Source organism: Thunnus thynnus, chromosome 5, assembly GCF_963924715.1.
Source record: "Thunnus thynnus chromosome 5, fThuThy2.1, whole genome shotgun sequence".
Lineage (NCBI taxonomy): Eukaryota > Metazoa > Chordata > Actinopteri > Scombriformes > Scombridae > Thunnus > Thunnus thynnus.
In genome coordinates this window covers 30,409,882-30,432,250 of record NC_089521.1, presented here as the reverse complement: position 1 = coordinate 30,432,250, position 22,369 = coordinate 30,409,882, and the positions used below count along the sequence as shown (strand labels likewise).

Sequence of the window (22,369 nt, the reverse complement as noted above, 5' to 3'; positions counted from 1 at the left end):
TAGTACAACAGCTGCTGTTATGGTTCTGTCCCAGTCTGGCTCTGTGTCCCTCCACCACTCCACCAGTTGCCATCAGGCTTTTCTGCCTGTTTAAGACTGGACTGAGTGGGAAGAAGGACAGATAAGAGAGGTTGCAGATTATATTTAAGGACTACTTGAGATACTGTTGCTGGCTACATCGACTCTCATAGGAACTAAGTGCTAAAGTGAACTAAACACTAGCTATGTTAGTCAGAGCTGCATTTTTCTTTTCATTCAATTTATGTTGTTTCATGAAGCCTTAATATACAGCCACTCTGTTTTACAGACTGATTTATTCATGGTTTTGTCAACAGCTATAATGCTGGAGTTTATTTTGCTGTGTGTGCTCGTTGTGATTTGTGCACTTATTTAAGTTGTATTCATACGAGTTCTGGGATGGTTTAAAGAAGTTATTCTTCAGTTATTCTTCAGCCTCACTCTGCCTACGGTCTCCTGCATCTGGATCCACCTACTCTTCTCCACATAACAGCTGCAGCCATGATGTGTGAACTATAGTATAGTATAAGTATATACAGTGGGTACAGGTATAGATAATAGGCTCAATATACATGATAATAATATAAGAGTGAGTGAGGACATCCCTTTTGGTGAATTAAATTCCTCCGTTCTCGCTGGGAGGAGCTGAGATGTGAGTCAGAAAAGCGAGGAGCCACGTTAGCCAAACGAAAAGCAGCCAGTATCCCTTTAAAACTGCTCCTCTACCTGGAATGAATCAGCACTTGATAAGCCCTCCCTCTTCTTCCTGATCTCAAACACAACAAGCTCCATTCTGTGCTCATATTTCCTTGTTCCCTCCCCTTCACATCTACATTTTGAAGATGGGTGTAACCAACATGTAATGTAGCACAAGAGCTGTCAAACTTGTTTCACTTGTCAGGAAGTGAACCTCAGACAGTCGTTACCACTGAGAGCTGAAATGGCGCAGAAAGGAGATCAGCTGGACCGAGAAACCTTCTCTTGTTCCATCTGTCTGGATCTACTGAAGGATCCGGTGACTATTCCCTGTGGACACAGCTACTGCATGAGCTGTATTAAAGGCTTCTGGGATGAAGAGGATCAGAGGAAGATCTACAGCTGCCCTCAGTGCAGACAGACCATAACACAGAGGCCTGTCCTGGGGAAAAACACCATGTTAGCAGCTTTAGTGGAGCAGTTGAAGAAGACTGGACTCCAAGCTGCTCCTACTGATCACTGCTATGCTGGACCTGAAGATGTGGCCTGTGATGTCTGCACTGGGAGGAAGCTGAAAGCCCTCAAGTCCTGTCTGGTGTGTCTGGCCTCTTACTGTGAGAAACACCTTCAGTTTCATTATGAATCACCTAGATTTAAAAAACACAAGCTGGTCAACCCCTCAGAGAAGCTCCAGGAGAACATCTGCTCTCGTCATGATGAGGTGATGAAGATGTTCTGCCGTACTGATCAGCAGAGTATCTGTTATCTCTGCTCTGTGGATGAACATAAAGGCCACGACACAGTCTCAGCTGCAGCAGAAAGGACTGAGAGGCAGAGAGAGCTCGAGGTGAGTCGACAAAACATCCAGCAGAGAATCCAGGACAGAGAGAAAGATGTGAAGCTGCTTCAACAGGAGCTGAAGGCCGTCAATCGCTCTGCTGATAAAGCAGTGGAGAACAGTGAGAAGATCTTCATTGAGCTGATCCGTCTCATCCAGAAAAGAAGCTCTGATGTGAAGCAGCAGATCAGATCCCAGCAGGAAACTGAAGTGAGTCGAGTCAAAGAGCTTCAGGAGAAGCTGGAGCAGGAGATCACTGAGCTGAAGAGGAAAGACGCTGAACTGAAGCAGCTGTCACACACAGAGGATCACAACCAGTTTCTACACAACTACCCCTCACTGTCACAACTCAGTGCATCTACAGACTCATCCAGCATCAATATCCGTCCTCTGAGATACTTTGAGGATGTGACAGCAGCTGTGTCAGAGCTCAGAGATCAACTACAGGACATCCTGAGGGAGAAATGGACAAACATCTCACTGACAGTGACTGAAGTGGACGTTTTACTGTCAGAAGCAGAACCCAAGACCAGAGCTGGATTCTTAAAATATTCACGTGAAATCACACTGGATCCAAACACAGCAAACACATGTCTGTTATTATCTGAGGGGAACAGAAAAGCAACATACATGAGACAACAACAGTCTTATTCTCGTCACCCAGACAGATTCACAAATTGGAGTCAGGTCCTGAGTAGAGAGAGTCTGACTGGACGTTGTTACTGGGAGGTGGATTCGAGAGGGGGAGGAGTTTGTGTAGCAGTCGCATACAAGAATATCAGCAGAGCAGGAACCTCAAAGGAATGTGGATTTGGATTTAATAACAAATCTTGGATGTTAGATTGTAACAGTTATACATTTTGGTTCAACAACATCCAAACTCCTGTCTCAGGTCGTCGTTCCTCCAGAGTAGGAGTGTACCTGGATCACACAGCAGGTATTCTGTCCTTCTACAGCGTCTCTGAAACCATGACTCTCCTCCACAGAGTCCAGACCACATTCACTCAGCCTCTCTATGCTGGACTTTATCTTTATTATGGAGACACAGTTGAGTTGTGTAAACTCAAATAGACAGAAGTCATTTCAGACTTCATGTGTCAGATTCTGTTGTAATTCTTCATGTTTTTGTCTCCATTGTTTCTGAGAGCTCGTTGCTGTGGTGTTTCTGAACTGCACAGAGATCAGCTGTCAATCAAACTGGGATTGTCAACACTTCTTTTCTTTTCATTTGTTCTTTTAATGTTTTGAGTTTCTTTAAATGTCACTTTTTGCTGTGTGTTTTTATCCATGGAGGCTATCACTGCTCATTATGATGTTTTTAACCTTCACTGACGTTTCTTCAGATGAAAATGTGAACTTCTCTTTGTTCTAAATGTTAGTTTCATGTTTGTATTGATGTATTTGTGTGCTGTTGTTTCTCTTCCACTTCAGTGTCTTAAACAGAGAAAACAGCAGAACTTCCTTCATCATAGATATTTTGTTCTCATCACTTTGTAAGTTCATAAAGAAATGTACAATCAAACTGTAATTATCATGATAATAATCATTTATTATGTTCTTGTACATTCTGGGTTAAACTAACTGATTGTGTGGATGAAGTGAATCTGTACATGAAATCATTGAACAAGAGTCATTTAACAGACTTTACTGATCAGATGTGTGAACAATCTGAAGCTTTACATAATCAATAAAGTTATTATTTCAACAGTGAGCAAAGTGTTTTCTTCTGTCTTCATCTCAGGATCTCATTCAAAGCTTGTGGAGAAAATGTGAAACTAAAATGAGAGTTTATTTGAGGCAGTTTTCCTCCTGAAACACCACAAAGTACAGAGTTCATGTTCAGAGCAGACAAACGTTTGTCAGTCAGTCTCTGTACTTTCAGCTTTCTTCACTAAAACATTTTAATGCTTTCAACACATTATACTGTTGAATAGTTAATTTATAACACATATATAACAAATTGATCAAATGTTTTATGTGTAAAATATTGATCTGATAGGTAATTAAAGCTGTCAAATAAATGTAGTGGAGTAGAAAGTACAATATTTCCCTCTGAAATGTAGTGGAAGTATAAAGTAGCATCAAATGGAAATACTCAAGTAAAGTACAAGTACCTCAAAATTTTTACTTAAGTACAGTACTTGAGTAAATGTACTTAGTTATTTCTCACCACTGAATAAGACGGATAAAACAGGAGATAAAAGTTACATTGCAGTGTAAGATATTAACCCTAAAATTTGATTTAATCAAAGGCAGAAAAAGAAAAGTAGCACTGTGAAATGTGCAGCAATCAAACAGAAAAGTCTTTACCTGTGAATTCAGGTCTGAGTTCATGACTACACCAAGATTTCTGGCTTGGTTTGTGGTTTTTAACATTATCAATTGAAGCTGAGTGCTGATTTTTAATTGCTCTTCCTTGACTCCAAAAACAATTACTTCAGTTTTATCTTTGTTTAATTGAGAAATTATAGTTTTAGTTTTGGTAAAAGTGGTAGTAGTGATTGTTTTAATAGTAATAGCAGTAATAGAAGTTTCTGATGATGATGTTGTTGTGATAGTAGATGTGATAGTAATCATAGTAGTAGTAGTGTTTTTATTAGAAGTACTGTGCATATAAAAGTAATTACAGTGCTAGCAGTATGGGGTGTGTTGCAATTAGAGCACAAACAATACAGGATTTCTTTTAGGTCCATGTCGATATTTTAATGTTTATTTAGTATATTGGCCCATTGTTTTTTATATTGGTCGATATATTTTTACATAAATACATAAATATTGATAAAGATAGCTTAAATCTGGTTCTTAAAATGTGTTTGTTTATTTATTTGGATCCCCGTTAACTGTTACATTCACAACAACTACACTTCCTGGGCTCTATGGGAAGAAAAATAGAATTTCATGTGATTATGTAAATCAAAAGTAAGTAAAAGTAAAAAAAAACAAACATATATATTCACATACGTAATACATGTGCTTAAATATTTAAAACATTTTAATCTTAAATTTGTGACCAAAATATGTAGCGAGCAGGACATTGAACAGTTGAACAATTAACTTGAATGGAGACACAGATAACAATATATCTGATCAAATCTGTAGATAAATTTACAATACTGATGTATTTGGGCTCAATTTGCAATAATAATAAATAATAATGATAGTAAAGGTACCTCTATTTTTTGTGTTATTAGGTTAAAGAAAGGACAGTAGCAGTAATGAGTGTGAGTAGTAATGCTGGTAGTAGTATTTGTAATAGTTATGGCAGTAACAGTATTAAGGTTTGTAGTATTTTATTGGATGTGTCTGTTCTGATGTTGCAGGATTCGACTCACAAGGTGGAGCTCTACGTTTTCCACACGATCCGCCACTACGCCTTCGACCGCATGATGAAGAGCGCCGACTTCTTCCTGCTGCAGTCCAACTCGCAGTATGTCACCTGGTGGTCGGTGGCTCTCAGCCTCCTCATCGTCACCTCCGGGTACCTGCAGCTCCTCTTCCTCAAAAGACTCTTCATCACCAAGACCGGCACTGAGAACGAGAAACCTCGCTGCTGACACGCTCAGTGTCCTCTGGATGTTTAGAAACAGGCCAGAATGAAGCCAACGCCAACATATCTGTGTAAAAAAAAACACCACAAAATCTGTTTGTATGATAGAAGTGGAGCCACAAATTATACTGATAAACTGTGGTGACTTTTCTTTCTGGTATTGTATCTGTGTGCTTGTTTTTCTCTACACAATATAAATAAACGTTGCCATTAGATGATCATGTGAACAGTTTGTCATGCTTTCCTCAGAACAACCGGCATGTGTGCACAGTTTTAGATCGTCAGGTTCAGCTAACGGAAAGTACATTTTGTTGTCAGAGGTTAAAAGAAAAATGACAGAAATTATATTCATCATTCTCACATCCTGTATCATAGGCTTTGTTCTCATTACAGGCCTTAATGCTCAATTCTGATTTTTTAGTCAGATCTGATCTTTTTGTGTTGTTGGTCCAGATTCATGTTCATCAGTGGCATGTATCCGGCTCCGGTGTGAATACTGTTGAGGTCCTAAACTGCAACACATGCTCAGATTTAACCAACATGTGACCCGCATACGTTCAAGAATAACGTTAAATCATAAACATGGATGATGTGGCTGTGCCAGCATACGGTTATGATAAGTTCCTTCCAGTGTAGCTTGAATAGCAGCTTCTCCATAAATGTCCAATAAATGTGAAACTTCCTCACCTTTCCATTGACCTCCATCGCTGTTGTTGCTCTCCTCCATATTAATTTTTACAGATTTGTGAGGTGCCGAAACTGAATGATGACAACAGGCGATAAGTGCAGAGAAATGAGACGTTAAGAAAACCACATAGAGTCTGATCTGACCATTCTGACAGCGGTCGCATAGCCAGAGACCAGATATAAATCAGATAGGACCACATATGTAAGTGATCCAGATCTGATATGAAAAAATCAGATCTGAGTCACTTGGAGGCAAAAAGAATTGGATTTGGAACCTTAAAGAGGGTCGCCCTCTCTACGAGACTCCTTTCGTGAAGCCTGATCGTTCAGGCTGGCTTACTTCTCAGAATGGTACCTTATAATGAGGACAGTGCATAAATTGCAATACTACATACTTTACAATATAACTGCAAGGTCTTTAAAGACCAACTGAAATTAAACAGCAATTGTTTGTGTACTACAGCAACATATCTGCTCTGTAAATCACTTGTCCTTTGTTCTGAGAAAAAAGCAAAGGGGAGAAATTTATATTTTAAATTCTTTGATTTCATGATGGTGTCCCCCTTTACATTATTTCCATTAAATACTGTTCATCCACTTATGTAGCTGGAGTCCTTATTTCGATACAGCAAATTAAATCTTTGCATAAAGCGATATCATGTCATTGTATCATCACTAGAGCAGACGGTCACACTGAGCCTGATAGCATCCTGCTCCACAACACAAGAGCCACAGACTCTGAACAGCAACCCACATTAGCTTTGTCTCCTTCTTATCTAACTTACAAACATGAACAGACGTTCTGTGCTGCAGCTTAGCTTGTTGAACAAGTCACCAAACATTCACCACTAACAACAGTTGTGGTTCACTTTCACCTGCCTGTTTTTTTTTGTAAATTAGTTTTTTTCCCATACATGGGTGACAAAACTAGAACACAGTGAATAGTTTTGACACAGTTATCTACAGTAATATGTTATCAAGTGTGTATTAATGTGACCTCACGCGTTGATATCTGATGATCAACAGGAAAAACTACACAGTGGAAGCTGACTGCAGCCATGACTTTATCCTCAGGTTCCTGCTGCAGGGTTGGAGCATTTCTGATACTTTACCTACCACAGTAGAAAAGTGCTTGTAAAAGGTATTAACCCTTCTCCAAGATGCATGAACAACCCACCAGCCAAGTACCTGAAAAACTGTGTGCAGGTGTACCTGAGGAGAAGCCTACATGTGCTTTTATAAAATATGAAATAATGAATGAAAATGTCTACAGCCAGTAAATGGCACATATTAACATGATGTGCACATACACAGGCGTGGACAGAAGTATTGGTACCCTTGCATTTTATTAAAATAATGCACCATTCATATTGAACAGTGTTGAAATTAAAAGATATTTTACTATCAATGCATGTCTATGTTTCAATCTATGTCTATGTCTATGTCTATGTTCAACAATATTATTGGTACCCTTTAGAATTTGTTAGAAATAACTGATTGGTAGTGATAGTTTAAGCAGACTATTGTGTTTTAATTAGTATCACAGGTGTTTTCAGTCTTATAATCACTCATGCAGCCAGTTTAAAAGGAGAAAATTACTCACTCTGCTGTGTGCCACTGTGTGCATCACATTGAACATGGAAAACAGAAGGAAAACTAGAGAGTGGTCTGAAGATATTAGAAAAAAGGTAACAGCCAAGCATGGTCAACGTAAAGGTTACAAGACTATCTCCAAAGAGCCTGATGTTCTTGTGACCACTGTTGCCAATATTATTAAGAAGTTTAAGGCCCATGGAACTGTAGCCAACATCTCTGGATGTGGTGGCAAGAGGAAAATTGGCCAGAGATTGAACAGAAGGATTGAATGATTGAGAAAGAACCAAGGAAAACTTCAATACAGATCCAAGCTGATATTCAAGTTCAAGGAGAATAGTTTCAAGTTGCGCTGTCCGTTCGCTGTCTGAATGACGGTAGAAGACCCAGGAAGACCCAACTTTTAAGAGGGAGACACAAAAAAACAGAATGGACTTTGCCAAAATGCATGTCGGTTAGGACTCATAGCATATCGACCAGGTTACATGGCTGTCTCCGTCTCTTTTCTCTGCTCCGCTCTGCTCTCTGTCTCTGTGTCATGGATGTATAAAGAGCTGCAGGTCTGTGTGTCTGTTGACCGAGGGCGGGGCTGAGCTACACACAGGCAGAGCAGAGAGGCCACAGCAGACAGGATGAAACTCTGCATTCACACAAAGTCCGGCAATGCGGCACCTTCCTGCAGGGTTGTGTGGAGGTGTGGGCTTCTTTATTTGTGCTTTAGTATGTAGGCTAACTGCTGTGAAACAAGCAACCGACAAATCTTGCATTGTATGTCTGTAAGTACTTCAATTTAATTTACCTGGTAATACTTATGTACTTTTACTTAAGTACGTTTTTTTAAATCCAGACTTTACTTGTAATGAAGTAAATTTACATTGTGGTATTAACACCTTTACTTAAGTAAAGGATCAGAGTACTTCTTCCACTATTGCCATAAGCACAAATAAACTATTTCATAATCATTCAACCAAAAGAAAAAGGCAGAAATGGAGGTATTTTATGTGCATAATTTGTTAATGCTTACATATGTTATAAGCAGTAAATAAACAGGTAATAAATGGTTTATAACACACTGTAGTTGTAAGCAGACACTTACCATATGTATATAAAATAATTCATTACATTACCCATTCAATATTTATTCAGCACTCTTTGCACTCTTGCACACCTTTGTACTACTGGTATCCTTGTTTACAGACACTGTTTGACTCATATAAAGACACTGCATGTTGTTGTCCATTTGTTGTTTCTATATGTATATACCAGTCAAACTTGATTTTAACAACAGTTGACTGAAATGAGGGTCAAGAAGAGTGAAAATTTGTAGTATTATTCTTTTAGGATGTTACATTTGGGGACATTTATTCATATCTCTCACTGCACTGTAAAGTTTTTAGTTTTCTGTTTGATCTGTTTTATTCAATTTTTGCTCATTAGGTGGGGTAAAGGTTGTAATAGCAACATGTTGCTGTAAATGTACTGTAATACAGTTAACCTTGAAAAAATAAATGAAATTAAAAAAAGAGATTAGAGAAATTAGAGTGGTGATGTTAAACAAACTATATCCAATTTATACCTTTCAATACCTTAGATTTTGTAAGTGAATTGTATAAAAGAAGTCCAGTAGTGCAACAGCTGCTGTTATGGTTCTGTCCCAGTCTGGCTCTGTGTCCCTCCACCACTCCACCAGTTGCCATCAGGCTTTTCTGCCTGTTTAAGACTGGACTGAGTGGGAAGAAGGACAGATAAGAGAGGTTGCAGATTATATTTAAGGACTACTTGAGATACTGTTGCTGGCTACATCGACTCTCATAGGAACTAAATGCTAAAGTGAACTAAACACTAGCTATGTTAGTCAGAGCTGCATTTTTCTTTTCATTCAATTTATGTTGTTTCATGCAGCCTTAATATACAGCCACTCTGTTTTACAGACTGATTTATTCATGGTTTTGTCAACAGCTATAATGCTGGAGTTTATTTTGCTGTGTGTGCTCGTTGTGATTTGTGCACTTATTTAAGTTGTATTCATACGAGTTCTGGGATGGTTTAAAGAAGTTATTCTTCAGTTATTCTTCAGCCTCACTCTGCCTACGGTCTCCTGCATCTGGATCCACCTACTCTGCTCCACATAACAGCTGCAGCCATGATGTGTGAACTATAGTATAGTATAAGTATATACAGTAGGTACAGGTATAGATGATAGGCTCAATATACATGATAATAATATAAGAGTGAGTGAGGACGTCCCTTTTGGTGAATTAAATTCCTCCGTTCTCGCTGGGAGGAGCTAAGATGTGAGTCAGAAAAGCGAGGAGCCACGTTAGCCAAATGAAAAGCAGCCAGTATCCCTTTAAAACTGTTCCTCTACCTGGAATGAATCAACGCTTGATAAGCCCTCCCTCTTCTTCCTGATCTCAAACACAACAAGCTCCACTCTGTACTCATATTTCCTTGTTCCCTCCCCTTCAGATCTACAGTTTGAAGATGGGTGTAACCAACATGTAATGTAGCACAAGAGCTGTCAGGCTCCATTTATTGCAGAAACAGGTGTTGTTCAGATCAAAGTTCAAACTTGTTTCATTTCTCAGGAAGTGAAACTCAGACAGTCGTTACCACTGAGAGCTGAAATGGCGCAGAAAGGAGATCAGCTGGACCGAGAAACCTTCTCTTGTTCCATCTGTCTGGATCTACTGAAGGATCCGGTGGCTATTCCCTGTGGACACAGCTACTGCATGAGCTGTATTAAAGGCTTCTGGGATGAAGAGGATCAGAGGAAGATCTACAGCTGCCCTCAGTGCAGACAGACCTTCGCACCGAGGCCTGTCCTGGGGAAAAACACCATGTTAGCAGCTTTAGTGGAGCAGCTGAAGAAGACTGGACTCCAAGCTGCTCCTGCTGATTACTGCTATGCTGGACCTGAAGATATGGCCTGTGATGTCTGCACTGGGAGGAAGCTGAAAGCCCTCAAGTCCTGTCTGGTGTGTCTGGCCTCTTACTGTGAGACTCACCTCCAGCGTCACTATGATGTAGCTCCATTAAAGAAACACAAGCTGATCGACCCCTCAGAGAAGCTCCAGGAGAACATCTGCTCTCGTCATGATGAGGTGATGAAGATGTTCTGCCGTACTGATCAGCAGAGTATCTGTTATCTCTGCTCTGTGGATGAACATAAAGGCCACGACACAGTCTCAGCTGCAGCAGAAAGGACTGAGAGGCAGAGAGAGCTCGAGGTGAGTCGACAAAACATCCAGCAGAGAATCCAGGACAGAGAGAAAGATGTGAAGCTGCTTCAACAGGAGGTGGAGGCCGTCAATCGCTCTGCTGATAAAGCAGTGGAGGACAGTGAGAAGATCTTCACTGAGCTGATCCGTCTCATCCAGAAAAGAAGCTCTGATGTGAAGCAGCAGATCAGATCCCAGCAGGAAACGGAAGTGAGTCGAGTCAAAGAGCTTCAGGAGAAGCTGGAGCAGGAGATCACTGAGCTGAAGAGGAAAGACGCTGAACTGAAGCAGCTCTCACACACAGAGGATCACATCCAGTTTCTACACAACTACCCCTCACTGTCACAACTCAGTGCATCTACAGACTCATCCAGCATCAATATCCGTCCTCTGAGATACTTTGAGGATGTGACAGCAGCTGTGTCAGAGCTCAGAGATCAACTACAGGACATCCTGAGGGAGAAATGGACAAACATCTCACTGACAGTGACTGAAGTGGACGTTTTACTGTCAGAAGCAGAACCCAAGACCAGAGCTGGATTCTTAAAATATTCACGTGAAATCACACTGGATCCAAACACAGCAAACACATGTCTGTTATTATCTGAGGGGAACAGAAAAGCAACATACATGAGTCGACCACAGTCTTATTCTAATCACCCAGACAGATTCATTTATAATGTTCAGGTCCTGAGTAGAGAGAGTCTGACTGGACGTTGTTACTGGGAGGTGGATTCGAGAGGGGGAAGAGTTGGTGTAGCAGTCGCATACAAGAATATCAGCAGAGCAGGAGACTCAAATGAATGTCGATTTGGAGTTAGTGACAAATCTTGGATGTTATATTGTAACACTGACAGTTATATATTTTGGTTCAACAACATCCAAACTCCCGTCTCAGGTCCTGGTTCCTCCAGAGTAGGAGTGTACCTGGATCACACAGCAGGTATTCTGTCCTTCTACAGCGTCTCTGAAACCATGACTCTCCTCCACAGAGTCCAGACCACATTCACTCAGCCTCTCTATGCTGGACTTTGTCCTTATTATGGAGTCACAGCTGAGTTGTGTAAACTCAAATAGACAGAAGTCATTTCAGACTTCATGTGTCAGATTCTGTTGTAATTCTTCATGTTTTTGTCTCCATTGTTTCTGAGAGCTCGTTGCTGTGGTGTTTCTGAACTGCACAGAGATCAGCTGTCAATCCAACTGGGATTGTCAACACTTATTTTCTTTTCATTTGTTGTTCTTTTAATGTTTTCAGTTTCTTTAAATGTGACTTTTTGCTGTGTGTTTTTATTCATGGAGGCTATCACTGCTCACGATGATGTTTTTAACCTTCACTGATGTTTCTTCAGATGAAAATGTGAACTTCTCTTTGTTCTAAATGTTAGTTTCATGTTTGTATTGATGTATTTGTGTGCTGTTGTTTCTCTTCCACTTCAGTGTCTTAAACAGAGAAAACAGCAGAACTTCCTTCATCATTGATATTTTGTTCTCACCACTTTGTAAGTTCATAAAGAAATGTACAATCAAATTGTAATTATCATGATAATAATCATTTGTTATGTTCTTGTACATTCTGGGTTAAACTAACTGATTGTGTGGATGAAGTGAATCTGTACATGAAATCATTGAACAAGAGTCATTTAACAGACTTTACTGATCAGATGTGTGAACAATCTGAAGCTTTACATAATCAATAAAGTTATTATTTCAACAGTGAGCAAAGTGTTTTCTTCTGTCTTCATCTCAGGATCTCATTCAAAGCTTTGTGGAGAAAATGTGAAACTAAAATGAGAGTTTATTTGAGGCAGTTTTCCTCCTGAAACACCACAAAGTACAGAGTTCATGTTCAGAGCAGACAAACGTTTGTCAGTCAGTCTCTGTACTTTCAGCTTTCTTCACTAAAACATTTTAATGCTTTCAACACATTATACTGTTGAATAGTTAATTTATAACACATATATAACAAATTGATCAAATGTTTTATGTGTAAAATATTGATCTGATAGGTAATTAAAGCTGTCAAATAAATGTAGTGGAGTAGAAAGTACAATATTTCCCTCTGAAATGTAGTGGAAGTATAAAGTAGCATCAAATGGAAATACTCAAGTAAAGTACAAGTACCTCAAAATTTTTACTTAATTACAGTACTTGAGTAAATGTACTTGGTTATTTTTCACCACTGAATAAGACGGATAAAACAGGAGAATAAAAGTTACATTGCAGTGTGAGATATTAACCCTAAAATTTGATTTAATCAAAGGCAGAAAAAGAAAAGTAGCACTGTGAAATGTGCAGCAATCAAACAGAAAAGTCTTTACCTGTGAATTCAGGTCTGAGTCCATGACTACACCAAGATTTCTGGCTTGGTTTGTGGTTTTTAACATTATCAATTGAAGCTGAGTGTTGATTTTTAATTGCTCTTCCTTGACTCCAAAAACAATTACTTCAGTTTTATCTTTGTTTAATTGAGAAATTATAGTTTTAGTTTTGGTAAAAGTGGTAGTAGTGATTGTTTTAATAGTAATAGCAGTAATAGAAGTTTCTGATGATGGTGTTGTTGTGATAGTAGATGTGATAGTAATCATAGTAGTAGTAGTGTTTTTATTAGAAGTACTGTGCATATAAAAGTAATTGCAGTGCTAGCAGTATGGGTTGTGTTGCAATTAGAGAACAAACAATAAAGGATTTCTTTTAGGTCCATGTTGATATTTCAATGTTTATTTAATATATTGGCCCATTATTTTTTATATTGGTCGATATATTTTTACATAAATACATAAATATTGATAAAGATAGCTTAAATCTGGTTCTTAAAATGTGTTTGTTTATTTGGATCCCCGTTAACTGTTACATTCACAACAACTACACTTCCTGGGCTCTATGGGAAGAAAAATAGAATTTCATGTGATTATGTAAATCAAAAGTAAGTAAAAGTAAAAAACAAACAAACATATATATTCACATACGTAATACATGTGCTTAAATATTTAAAACATTTTAATCTTAAATTTGTGACCAAAATATGTAGCGAGCAGGACATTGAACAGTTGAACAATTAACTTGAATGGAGACACAGATAACAATATATCTGATCAAATCTGTAGATAAATTTACAATACTGATGTATTTGGGCTCAATTTGCAATAATAATAAATAATAATGATAGTAAAGGTACCTCTATTTTTTGTGTTATTAGGTTAAAGAAAGGACAGTAGCAGTAATGAGTGTGAGTAGTAATGGTGGTACTAGTATTTGTAATAGTTATGGCAGTAACAGTATTAATGTTTGTAGTATTTTATTGGATGTGTCTGTTCTGATGTTGCAGGGTTCGACTCACAAGGTGGAGCTCTACGTTTTCCACACGATCCGCCACTACGCCTTCGACCGCATGATGAAGAGCGCCGACTTCTTCCTGCTGCAGTCCAACTCGCAGTACGTCACCTGGTGGTCGGTGGCCCTCAGCCTCCTCATCGTCACCTCCGGGTACCTGCAGCTCCTCTTCCTCAAAAGACTCTTCATCACCAAGACCGGCACTGAGAACGAGAAACCTCGCTGCTGACACGCTCAGTGTCCTCTGGATGTTTAGAAACAGGCCAGAATGAAGCCAACGCCAACAGATCTGTGTAAAAAAACCCACCACAAAATCTGTTTGTATGATAGAAGTGGAGCCACAAATTATACTGATGAACTGTGGTGACTTTTCTTTCTGGTATTGTATCTGTGTGCTTGTTTTTCTCTACACAATATAAATAAACGTTGCCATTAGATGATCATGTGAACAATTTCTGATGTTTTCCTCAGAACAGCCGGCATGTGTGCACAGTTTTAGATCGTACCATGTCAGGTTCAGCTAACGGAAAGTACATTTTGTTGTCAGAGGTTAAAAGAAAAATGACAGAAATTATATTCATCATTCTCACATCCTGTATCATAGGCTTTGTTCTCATCACAGGCCTTAATGCTCAATTCTGATTTTTTAGTCAGATCTGATCTTTTTGTGTTGTTGGTCCAGATTCATGTTCGTCAGTGGCATGTATCCGGCTCCGGTGTGAATACTGTTGAGGTCCTAAACTGCAACACATGCTCAGATTTAACCAACATGTGACCCACATGCGTTCAAGAATAACGTTAAATCATAAACATGGATGATGTGGCTGTGCCAGCATACGGTTATGATAAGTTCCTTCCAGTGTAGCTTGAATAGCAGCTTCTCCATAAATGTCCAACCAATGTGAAACTTCCTCACCTTTCCATTGACCTCCGTCACTGTTGTTGCTCTCCTCCATATTAATTTTTACAGATTCGTGAGGTGCTGAAACTGAATGATGACAACAGGCGATAAATGCAGAGAAATGAGACGTTAAGAAAACCACATAGAGTCTGATCTGACCATTCTGACAGTGGTCGCATAGCCAGAGACCAGATATAAATCAGATAGGACCACATATGTAAGTGATCCAGATCTGATATAATTGGATTTGGAATCTTAAAGAGGGTCGCCCTCTCTACGAGACTCCTTTCCAGAAGCCTGATCGTTCAGGCTGGCTTACTTCTCAGAATGGTACCTTATAATGAGGACAGTGCGTAAATTGCAATACTACATACTATACAATATAACTACAAGGTCTTTAAAGTCCAACTGAAATTAAACAGCAATTGTTTGTCTACTACAGCAACATATCTGCTCTGTAAATCACTTGTCCTGTGTTCTGAGAAAAAAAGCAAAGGGGAGAAATTTATATTTTAAATTCTTTGATTTCATGATGGTGTCCCCCTTTACATTATTTCCATTAAATACTGTTCATCCACTTATGTAGCTGGAGTCCTTATTTCGATACAGCAAATTAAATCTTTGCATAAAGTGATATCATGTCATTGTATCATCACTAGAGCAGACGGTCACACTGAGCCTGATAGCATCCTGCTCCACAACACAAGAGCCACAGACTCTGAACAGCAAACCACATTAGCTTCGTCTCCTTCTTATCTAACTTACAAACATGAACACGCGTCTTGTGCTGCAGCTTAGCTTGTTGAACAAGTCACCAAACATTCACCACTAACAACAGTTGTGGTTCACTTTCACCTGCCTGTTTTTTTTTGTAAATTAGTTTTTTTCACATACATGGTTGACAAAACTAGAACACAGTGAATAGTTTTGACACAGTTATCTACAGTGATATGTTATCAAGCGTGTAGTAATGTGACCTCACACATTGATATCTGAGGATCAACAGGAAAAACTACACAGTGGAAGCTGACTGCAGCCATGACTTTATCCTCAGGTTCCTGCTGCAGGGTTGGAGCATTTCTGATACTTTACCTACCACAGTGGAAAAGTGCCTGTAAAAAGTATTAACCCTTCTCCAAGATGCATGAACAACCCACCAGCCAAGTACCTGAAAAACTGTGTGCAGGTGTACCTGAGGAGAAGCCTACATGTGCTTTTATAAAATATGAAATAATGAATGAAAATGTCTACAGCCAGTAAATGGCACATATTAACATGATGTGCACATACACAGACGTGGACAGAAGTATTGGTACCCTTGCATTTTATTAAAATAATGCACCATTCATACTGAACAGTGTTGAAATTCAAAGATATTTTACTATCAATGCATGTCTATGTTTCAATCTATGTCTATGTCTATGTCTATGTTCAACAAAATTATTGGTACCCTTTAGAATTTGTTAGAAATAACTGATTGGTAGTGATAGTTTAAGCAGACTATTGTGTTTTAATTAGTATTGCAGGTGTTTTCAGTCTTATAATCACTCATGCAGCCAGTTTAAAAGGAGAAAATGACTCACTCTGCTATTTTGTGCCGCTGTGTGCATCACATTGAACATGGAAAACAGAAGGAAAACTAGAGAGTGGTCTGAAGATATTAGAAAAAAGGTAACAGCAAAGCATGGTCAACATAAAGGTTACAAGACTATCTCCAAAGAGCCTGATGTTCTTGTGACCACTGTTGCCAATATTATTAAGAAGTTTAAGGCCCATGGAACTGTAGCCAACATCTCTGGATGTGGTGGCAAGAGGAAAATTGGCCAGAAATTGAACAGAAAGATTGAATGATTGAGAAAGAACCAAGGAAAACTTCAATACAGATCCAAGCTGATATTCAAGTTCAAGGAGAATAGTTTCAAGTTGTGCTGTCCGCTCACTGTCTGAATGACGGTAGAAGACCCAGGCAGACCCAACTTTTAAGAGGGAGACACAAAAACACAGAATGGACTTTGCCAAAATGCATGTTGGTTAGGACTCATAGCGTATCGACCAGGTTACATGGCTGTCTCCGTCTCTTTTCTCTGCTCCGCTCTGCTCTCTGTCTCTGTGTCATGGATGTATAAAGAGCTGCAGGTCTGTGTGTCTGTTGACCGAGGGCGGGGCTGAGCTACACACACGCAGAGCAGAGAGGCCACAGCAGACAGGATGAAACTCTGCATTCACACAAAGTCCGGCAATGCGGCACCTTCCTGCAGGGTTGTTTGGAGGTGCAGGCTTCTTTATTTGTGCTTTAGTATGTAGGCTAACTGCTGTGAAACAAGCAACCGACAAATCTTGCATTGTATGTCTGTAAGTACTTCAATTTAATTTACCTGGTAATACTTATATACTTTTACTTAAGTACGTTTTTTTAAATCCAGACTTTACTTGTAATGAAGTAAATTTACATTGTGGTATTGATACCTTTACTTAAGTAAAGGATCTGAGTACTTCTTCCACTATTGCCGTAAGCACAAATAAACTATTTCAAAATCATTCAACCAAAAGAAAAAGGCAGAAATGGAGGTATTTTATGTGCATAATTTGTTAATGCTTACATATGTTATAAGCAGTAAATAAACAGGTAATAAATGGTTTATAACACACTGTAGTTGTAAGCAGACACTTACCATATGTATATAAAATAATTCATTACATTACCCATTCAATATTTATTCAGCACTCTTTGCACTCTTGCACACCTTTGTACTACTGGTATCCTTGTTTACAGACGCTGTTTGACTCATATAAAGACACTGCATGTTGTTGTCCATTTGTTGTTTCTATATGTATATACCAGTCAAACTTGATTTTAACAACAATTGACTGAAATGAGGGTCAAGAAGAGTGTCAAATTTCTGAAAATTTGTAGTATTATTCTTTTAGGATGTTACATTTGGGGACATTTATTCATATCTCTCACTGCACTGTAAAGTTTTTAGTTTTCTGTTTGATCTGTTTTATTCAATTTTTGCTCATTAGCTGGAGTAAAGGTTGTAATAGCAACATGTTGCTGTAAATGTACTGTAATACAGTTAAGCTTGAAAAAATAAATGAAATTAAAAAAAGAGATTAAAGAAATTAGAGTGGTGATGTTAAACAAACTATATCCAATTTATACCTTTCAATACCTTAGATTGTGTAAGTGAATTGTATAAAAGAAGTCCAGTAGTACAACAGCTGCTGTTATGGTTCTGTCCCAGTCTGGCTCTGTGTCCCTCCACCACTCCACCAGTTGCCATCAGGCTTTTCTGCCTGTTTAAGACTGGACTGAGTGGGAAGAAGGACAGATAAGAGAGGTTGCAGATTATATTTAAGGACTACTTGAGATACTGTTGCTGGCTACATCGACTCTCATAGGAACTAAATGCTAAAGTGAACTAAATACTAGCTATCTTAGTCAGAGCTGCATTTTTCTTTTCATTCAATTTATGTTGTTTCATGCAGCCTTAATATACAGCCACTCTGTTTTACAGACTGATTTATTCATGGTTTTGTCAACAGCTATAATGCTGGAGTTTATTTTGCTGTGTGTGCTCGTTGTGATTTGTGCACTTATTTAAGTTGTATTCATACGAGTTCTGGGATGGTTTGTGCATGGTTATATTGTGTTTTCTGGGTTTTTTGGGTTTGCTCTGTGTTTCCCTTCTGTGTTCCTGTGCTCCATACCTGTCCTGCATCAGTCTCGTTAGTCCTGCTCCTTGTGTCATCCCCAGCCAATCAGCTCCTCGCCTGCCCTTGTGTCTTGCCACCTGTTCCTTGTTGTTTTTGTATTTAAGTCCTGGTTTTCAGTCCAGTTTTGTTGGATCCTTTGCTCTGCTCTCCTTTGTTCTATATTGTTTACTTCAGTTCTACTCAGTTCAGTTTTGCTCTGCCTGCACTTGGGCTTAAATAAAGAAGTTATTCTTCAGTTATTCTTCAGACTCACTCTGCCTACGGTCTCCTGCATCTGGATCCACCTACTCCGCTCCACATAACAGCTGCAGCCATGATGTGTGAACTATAGTATAGTATAAGTATATACAGTAGGTACAGGTATAGATGATAGGCTCAATATACATGATAATAATATAAGAGTGAGTGAGGACGTCACTTTTGGTGAATTAAATTCCTCCGTTCTCGCTGGGAGGAGCTGAGATGTGAGTCAGAAAAGCGAGGAGCCACGTTAGCCAAATGAAAAGCAGCCAGTATCCTTTTAAAACTGCTCCTCTACCTGGAATGAATCTGTGCTTGATAAGCCCTCCCTCTTCTTCCTTATCTCAAACACAACAAGCTCCACTCTGTGCTTATATTTCCTTGTTCCCTCCCCTTCAGATCTACAATATGAAGATGGGTGTAACCAACATGTAATGTAGCACAAGAGCTGTCAGGCTCCATTTATTGCAGAAACACATGTTGTCCAGATCAAAGTTCAAACTTGTTTCATTTCTCAGGAAGTGAAACTCAGACAGTTGTTACCACTGAGAGCTGAAATGGCGCAGAAAGGAGATCAGCTGGACCGAGAAACCTTCTCTTGTTCCATCTGTCTGGATCTACTGAAGGATCCGGTGACTATTCCCTGTGGACACAGCTACTGCATGAGCTGTATTAAAGGCTTCTGGGATGAAGAGGATCAGAGGAAGATCTACAGCTGCCCTCAGTGCAGGCAGACCTTCGCACCGAGGCCTGTCCTGGTGAAAAACACCATGTTAGCAGCTTTAGTGGAGCAGCTGAAGAAGACTGGACTCCAAGCTGCTCCTGCTGATCACTGCTATGCTGGACCTGAAGATGTGGCCTGTGATGTCTGCACTGGGAGGAAGCTGAAAGCCCTCAAGTCCTGTCTGGTGTGTCTGGCCTCTTACTGTGAGAAACACCTGCAGCCTCATTATGATGCAGCTCCTTTAAAGAAACACAAGCTGGTCGACCCCTCGGAGAAGCTCCAGGAGAACATCTGCTCTCGTCATGATGAGGTGATGAAGATGTTCTGCCGTACTGATCAGCAGAGTATCTGTTATCTCTGCTCTGTGGATGAACATAAAGGCCATGACACAGTCTCAGCTGCAGCAGAAAGGACTGAGAGGCAGAGAGAGCTCGAGGTGAGTCGACAAAACATCCAGCAGAGAATCCAGGACAGAGAGAAAGATGTGAAGCTGCTTCAACAAGAGCTGAAGGCTGTCAGTCGCTCTGCTGATAAAGCAGTGGAGGACAGTGAGAAGATCTTCACTGAGCTGATAAGTCTCATCCAGAAAAGAAGCTCTGATGTGAAGCAGCAGATCAGATCCCAGCAGGAAACTGAAGTGAGTCGAGTCAAAGAGCTTCAGGAGAAGCTGGAGCAGGAGATCACTGAGCTGAAGAGGAAAGACGCTGAACTGAAGCAGCTCTCACACACAGAGGATCACAACCAGTTTCTACACAACTACCCCTCACTGTCACAACTCAGTGAACCTACAGACTCATCCAGCATCAATATCCGTCCTCTGAGATACTTTGAGGATGTGACAGCAGCTGTATCAGAGCTCAGAGATCAACTACAGGACATCCTGAGGGAGAAATGGACAAACATCTCACTGACAGTGACTGAAGTGGACGTTTTACTGTCAGAAGCAGAACCCAAAACCAGAGCTGGATTCTTAAAATATTCATGTGAAATCACACTGGATCCAAACACAGCACACACATGTCTGTTATTATCTGAGGGGAACAGAAAAGCAACATTCATGAGTCGACCACAGTCTTATTCTAGTCACCCAGACAGATTCACTGTATGCAGTCAGGTCCTGAGTAGAGAGAGTCTGACTGGACGTTGTTACTGGGAGGTGGAGTGGAGAGGGGATGGAGTTTGTGTAGCAGTCGCATACAAGAATATCAGCAGAGCAGGAAACTCGAATGAATGTCGATTTGGATTTAATGACAAATCTTGGATGTTAGATTGTTTTGCTAACAGTTATACATTTTGGTTCAACAACATCAAAACTCACGTCTCAGGTCCTGGTTCCTCCAGAGTAGGAGTGTACCTGGATCACAGAGCAGGTATTCTGTCCTTCTACAGCGTCTCTGAAACCATGACTCTCCTCCACAGAGTCCAGACCACATTCACTCAGCCTCTCTATGCTGGACTTTGGCTGTATAAAGGAATCACAGCTGAGTTGTGTAAACTCAAATAGACAGAAGTCATTTCAGACTTCATGTGTCAGATTCTGTTGTAATTCTTCATGTTTTTGTCTCCATTGTTTCTGAGAGCTCGTTGCTGTGGTGTTTCTGAACTGCACAGAGATCAGCTGTCAATCAAACTGGGATTGTCAACACTTATTTTCTTTTCATTTGTTGTTCTTTTAATGTTTTCAGTTTCTTTAAATGTGACTTTTCCCTGTGTGTTTTTATCCATGGAGGCTATCACTGCTCATGATGATGTTTTTAACCTTCACTGACGTTTCTTCAGATGAAAATGTGAACTTCTCTTTGTTCTAAATGTTAGTTTCATGTTTGTATTGATGTATTTGTGTGCTGTTGTTTCTCTTCCACTTCAGCGTCTTAAACAGAGAAAACAGCAGAACTTCCTTCATCATAGATATTTTGTTCTCACCACTTTGTAAGTTCATAAAGAAATGTACAATCAAACTGTAATTATCATGATAATAATCATTTATTATGTTCTTGTACATTCTGGGTTAAACTAACTGATTGTGTGGATGAAGTGAATCTGTACATGAAATCATTGAACAAGAGTCATTTAACAGACTTTACTGATCAGATGTGTGAACAATCTGAAGCTTTACATAATCAATAAAGTTATTATTTGAACAGTGAGCAAAGTGTTTTCTTCTGTCTTCATCTCAGGATCTCATTCAAAGCTTGTGGAGAAAATGTGAAACTAAAATGAGAGTTTATTTGAAGCAGTTTTCCTCCTGAAACACCACAAAGTACAGAGTTCATGTTCAGAGCAGACAAACGTTTGTCAGTCAGTCTCTATACTTTCAGCTTTCTTCACTAAAACATTTGAATGCTTTCAACACATTATACTGTTGAATAGTTAATTTATAACACATATATAACAAATTGATCAAATGTTTTATGTTTAAAATATTGATCTGATAGGTAATTAAAGCTGTTAAAAAAATGTAGTGGAGTAGAAAGTACAATATTTCCCTCTGAAATGAGTGGAAGTATAAAGTAGCATCACATGGAAATACTCAAGTACAGTAATTTAATAAATATACTTAGTGTTTTTTTTTTTTTAATATTTGACTTTGTAAGTGTCTTAATGTAGCTGTTGAAATTCAGGTCTGAGTCCATGACTACACCAAGATTTCTGGCTTGGTTTGTGGTTTTTAACATTATCAATTGAAGCTGAGTGCTGATTTTTAATTGCTCTTCCTTGACTCCAAAAACAATTACTTCAGTTTTATCTTTGTTTAATTGAGAAATTATAGTTTTAGTTTTGGTAAAAGTGGTAGTAGTGATTGTTTTAATAGTAATAGCAGTAATAGAAGTTTCTGATGATGGTGTTGTTGTGA

At 39.2% G+C, this 22,369-nt stretch overlaps 2 protein-coding genes across 2 annotated transcripts; both read left to right on the top strand.

Moving 5' to 3' along the window:
* The first annotated feature begins 898 nt into the window (after window positions 1–898).
* Window positions 899–3,257, top strand: LOC137183851 (tripartite motif-containing protein 16-like). The gene has a single exon (XM_067591133.1). It carries the CDS (start codon window positions 959–961, stop codon window positions 2,621–2,623), a length of 1,665 nt encoding a protein of 554 aa, XP_067447234.1. The 5' UTR covers window positions 899–958; the 3' UTR covers window positions 2,624–3,257.
* Window positions 3,258–9,805: 6,548 nt separating this feature from the next.
* Window positions 9,806–21,647, top strand: LOC137183778 (uncharacterized). The gene is made up of 4 exons (XM_067591080.1): window positions 9,806–11,674; window positions 13,929–14,086; window positions 14,616–14,649; window positions 19,232–21,647. Exons 1-4 carry the CDS (start codon window positions 10,007–10,009, stop codon window positions 21,017–21,019), a joined length of 3,648 nt encoding a protein of 1,215 aa, XP_067447181.1. The 5' UTR covers window positions 9,806–10,006; the 3' UTR covers window positions 21,020–21,647.
* Window positions 21,648–22,369: the final 722 nt, after the last annotated feature.

Bases quoted from the DNA above. Each gene is read 5' to 3' on its own strand.
- LOC137183851 (XM_067591133.1), top strand. From the start codon at position 959: ATGGCGCAGAAAGGAGATCAGCTGGACCGAGAAACCTTCTCTTGTTCC.
- LOC137183778 (XM_067591080.1), top strand. From the start codon at position 10,007: ATGGCGCAGAAAGGAGATCAGCTGGACCGAGAAACCTTCTCTTGTTCC. The intron at 11,675-13,928 runs TAGACAGAAGTC...CTGATGTTGCAG, and splicing joins CTGAGTTGTGTAAACTCAAA to GGTTCGACTCACAAGGTGGA. The intron at 14,087-14,615 runs GTACCTGCAGCT...TTGTTGGTCCAG, and splicing joins CTCCTCATCGTCACCTCCGG to ATTCATGTTCGTCAGTGGCA.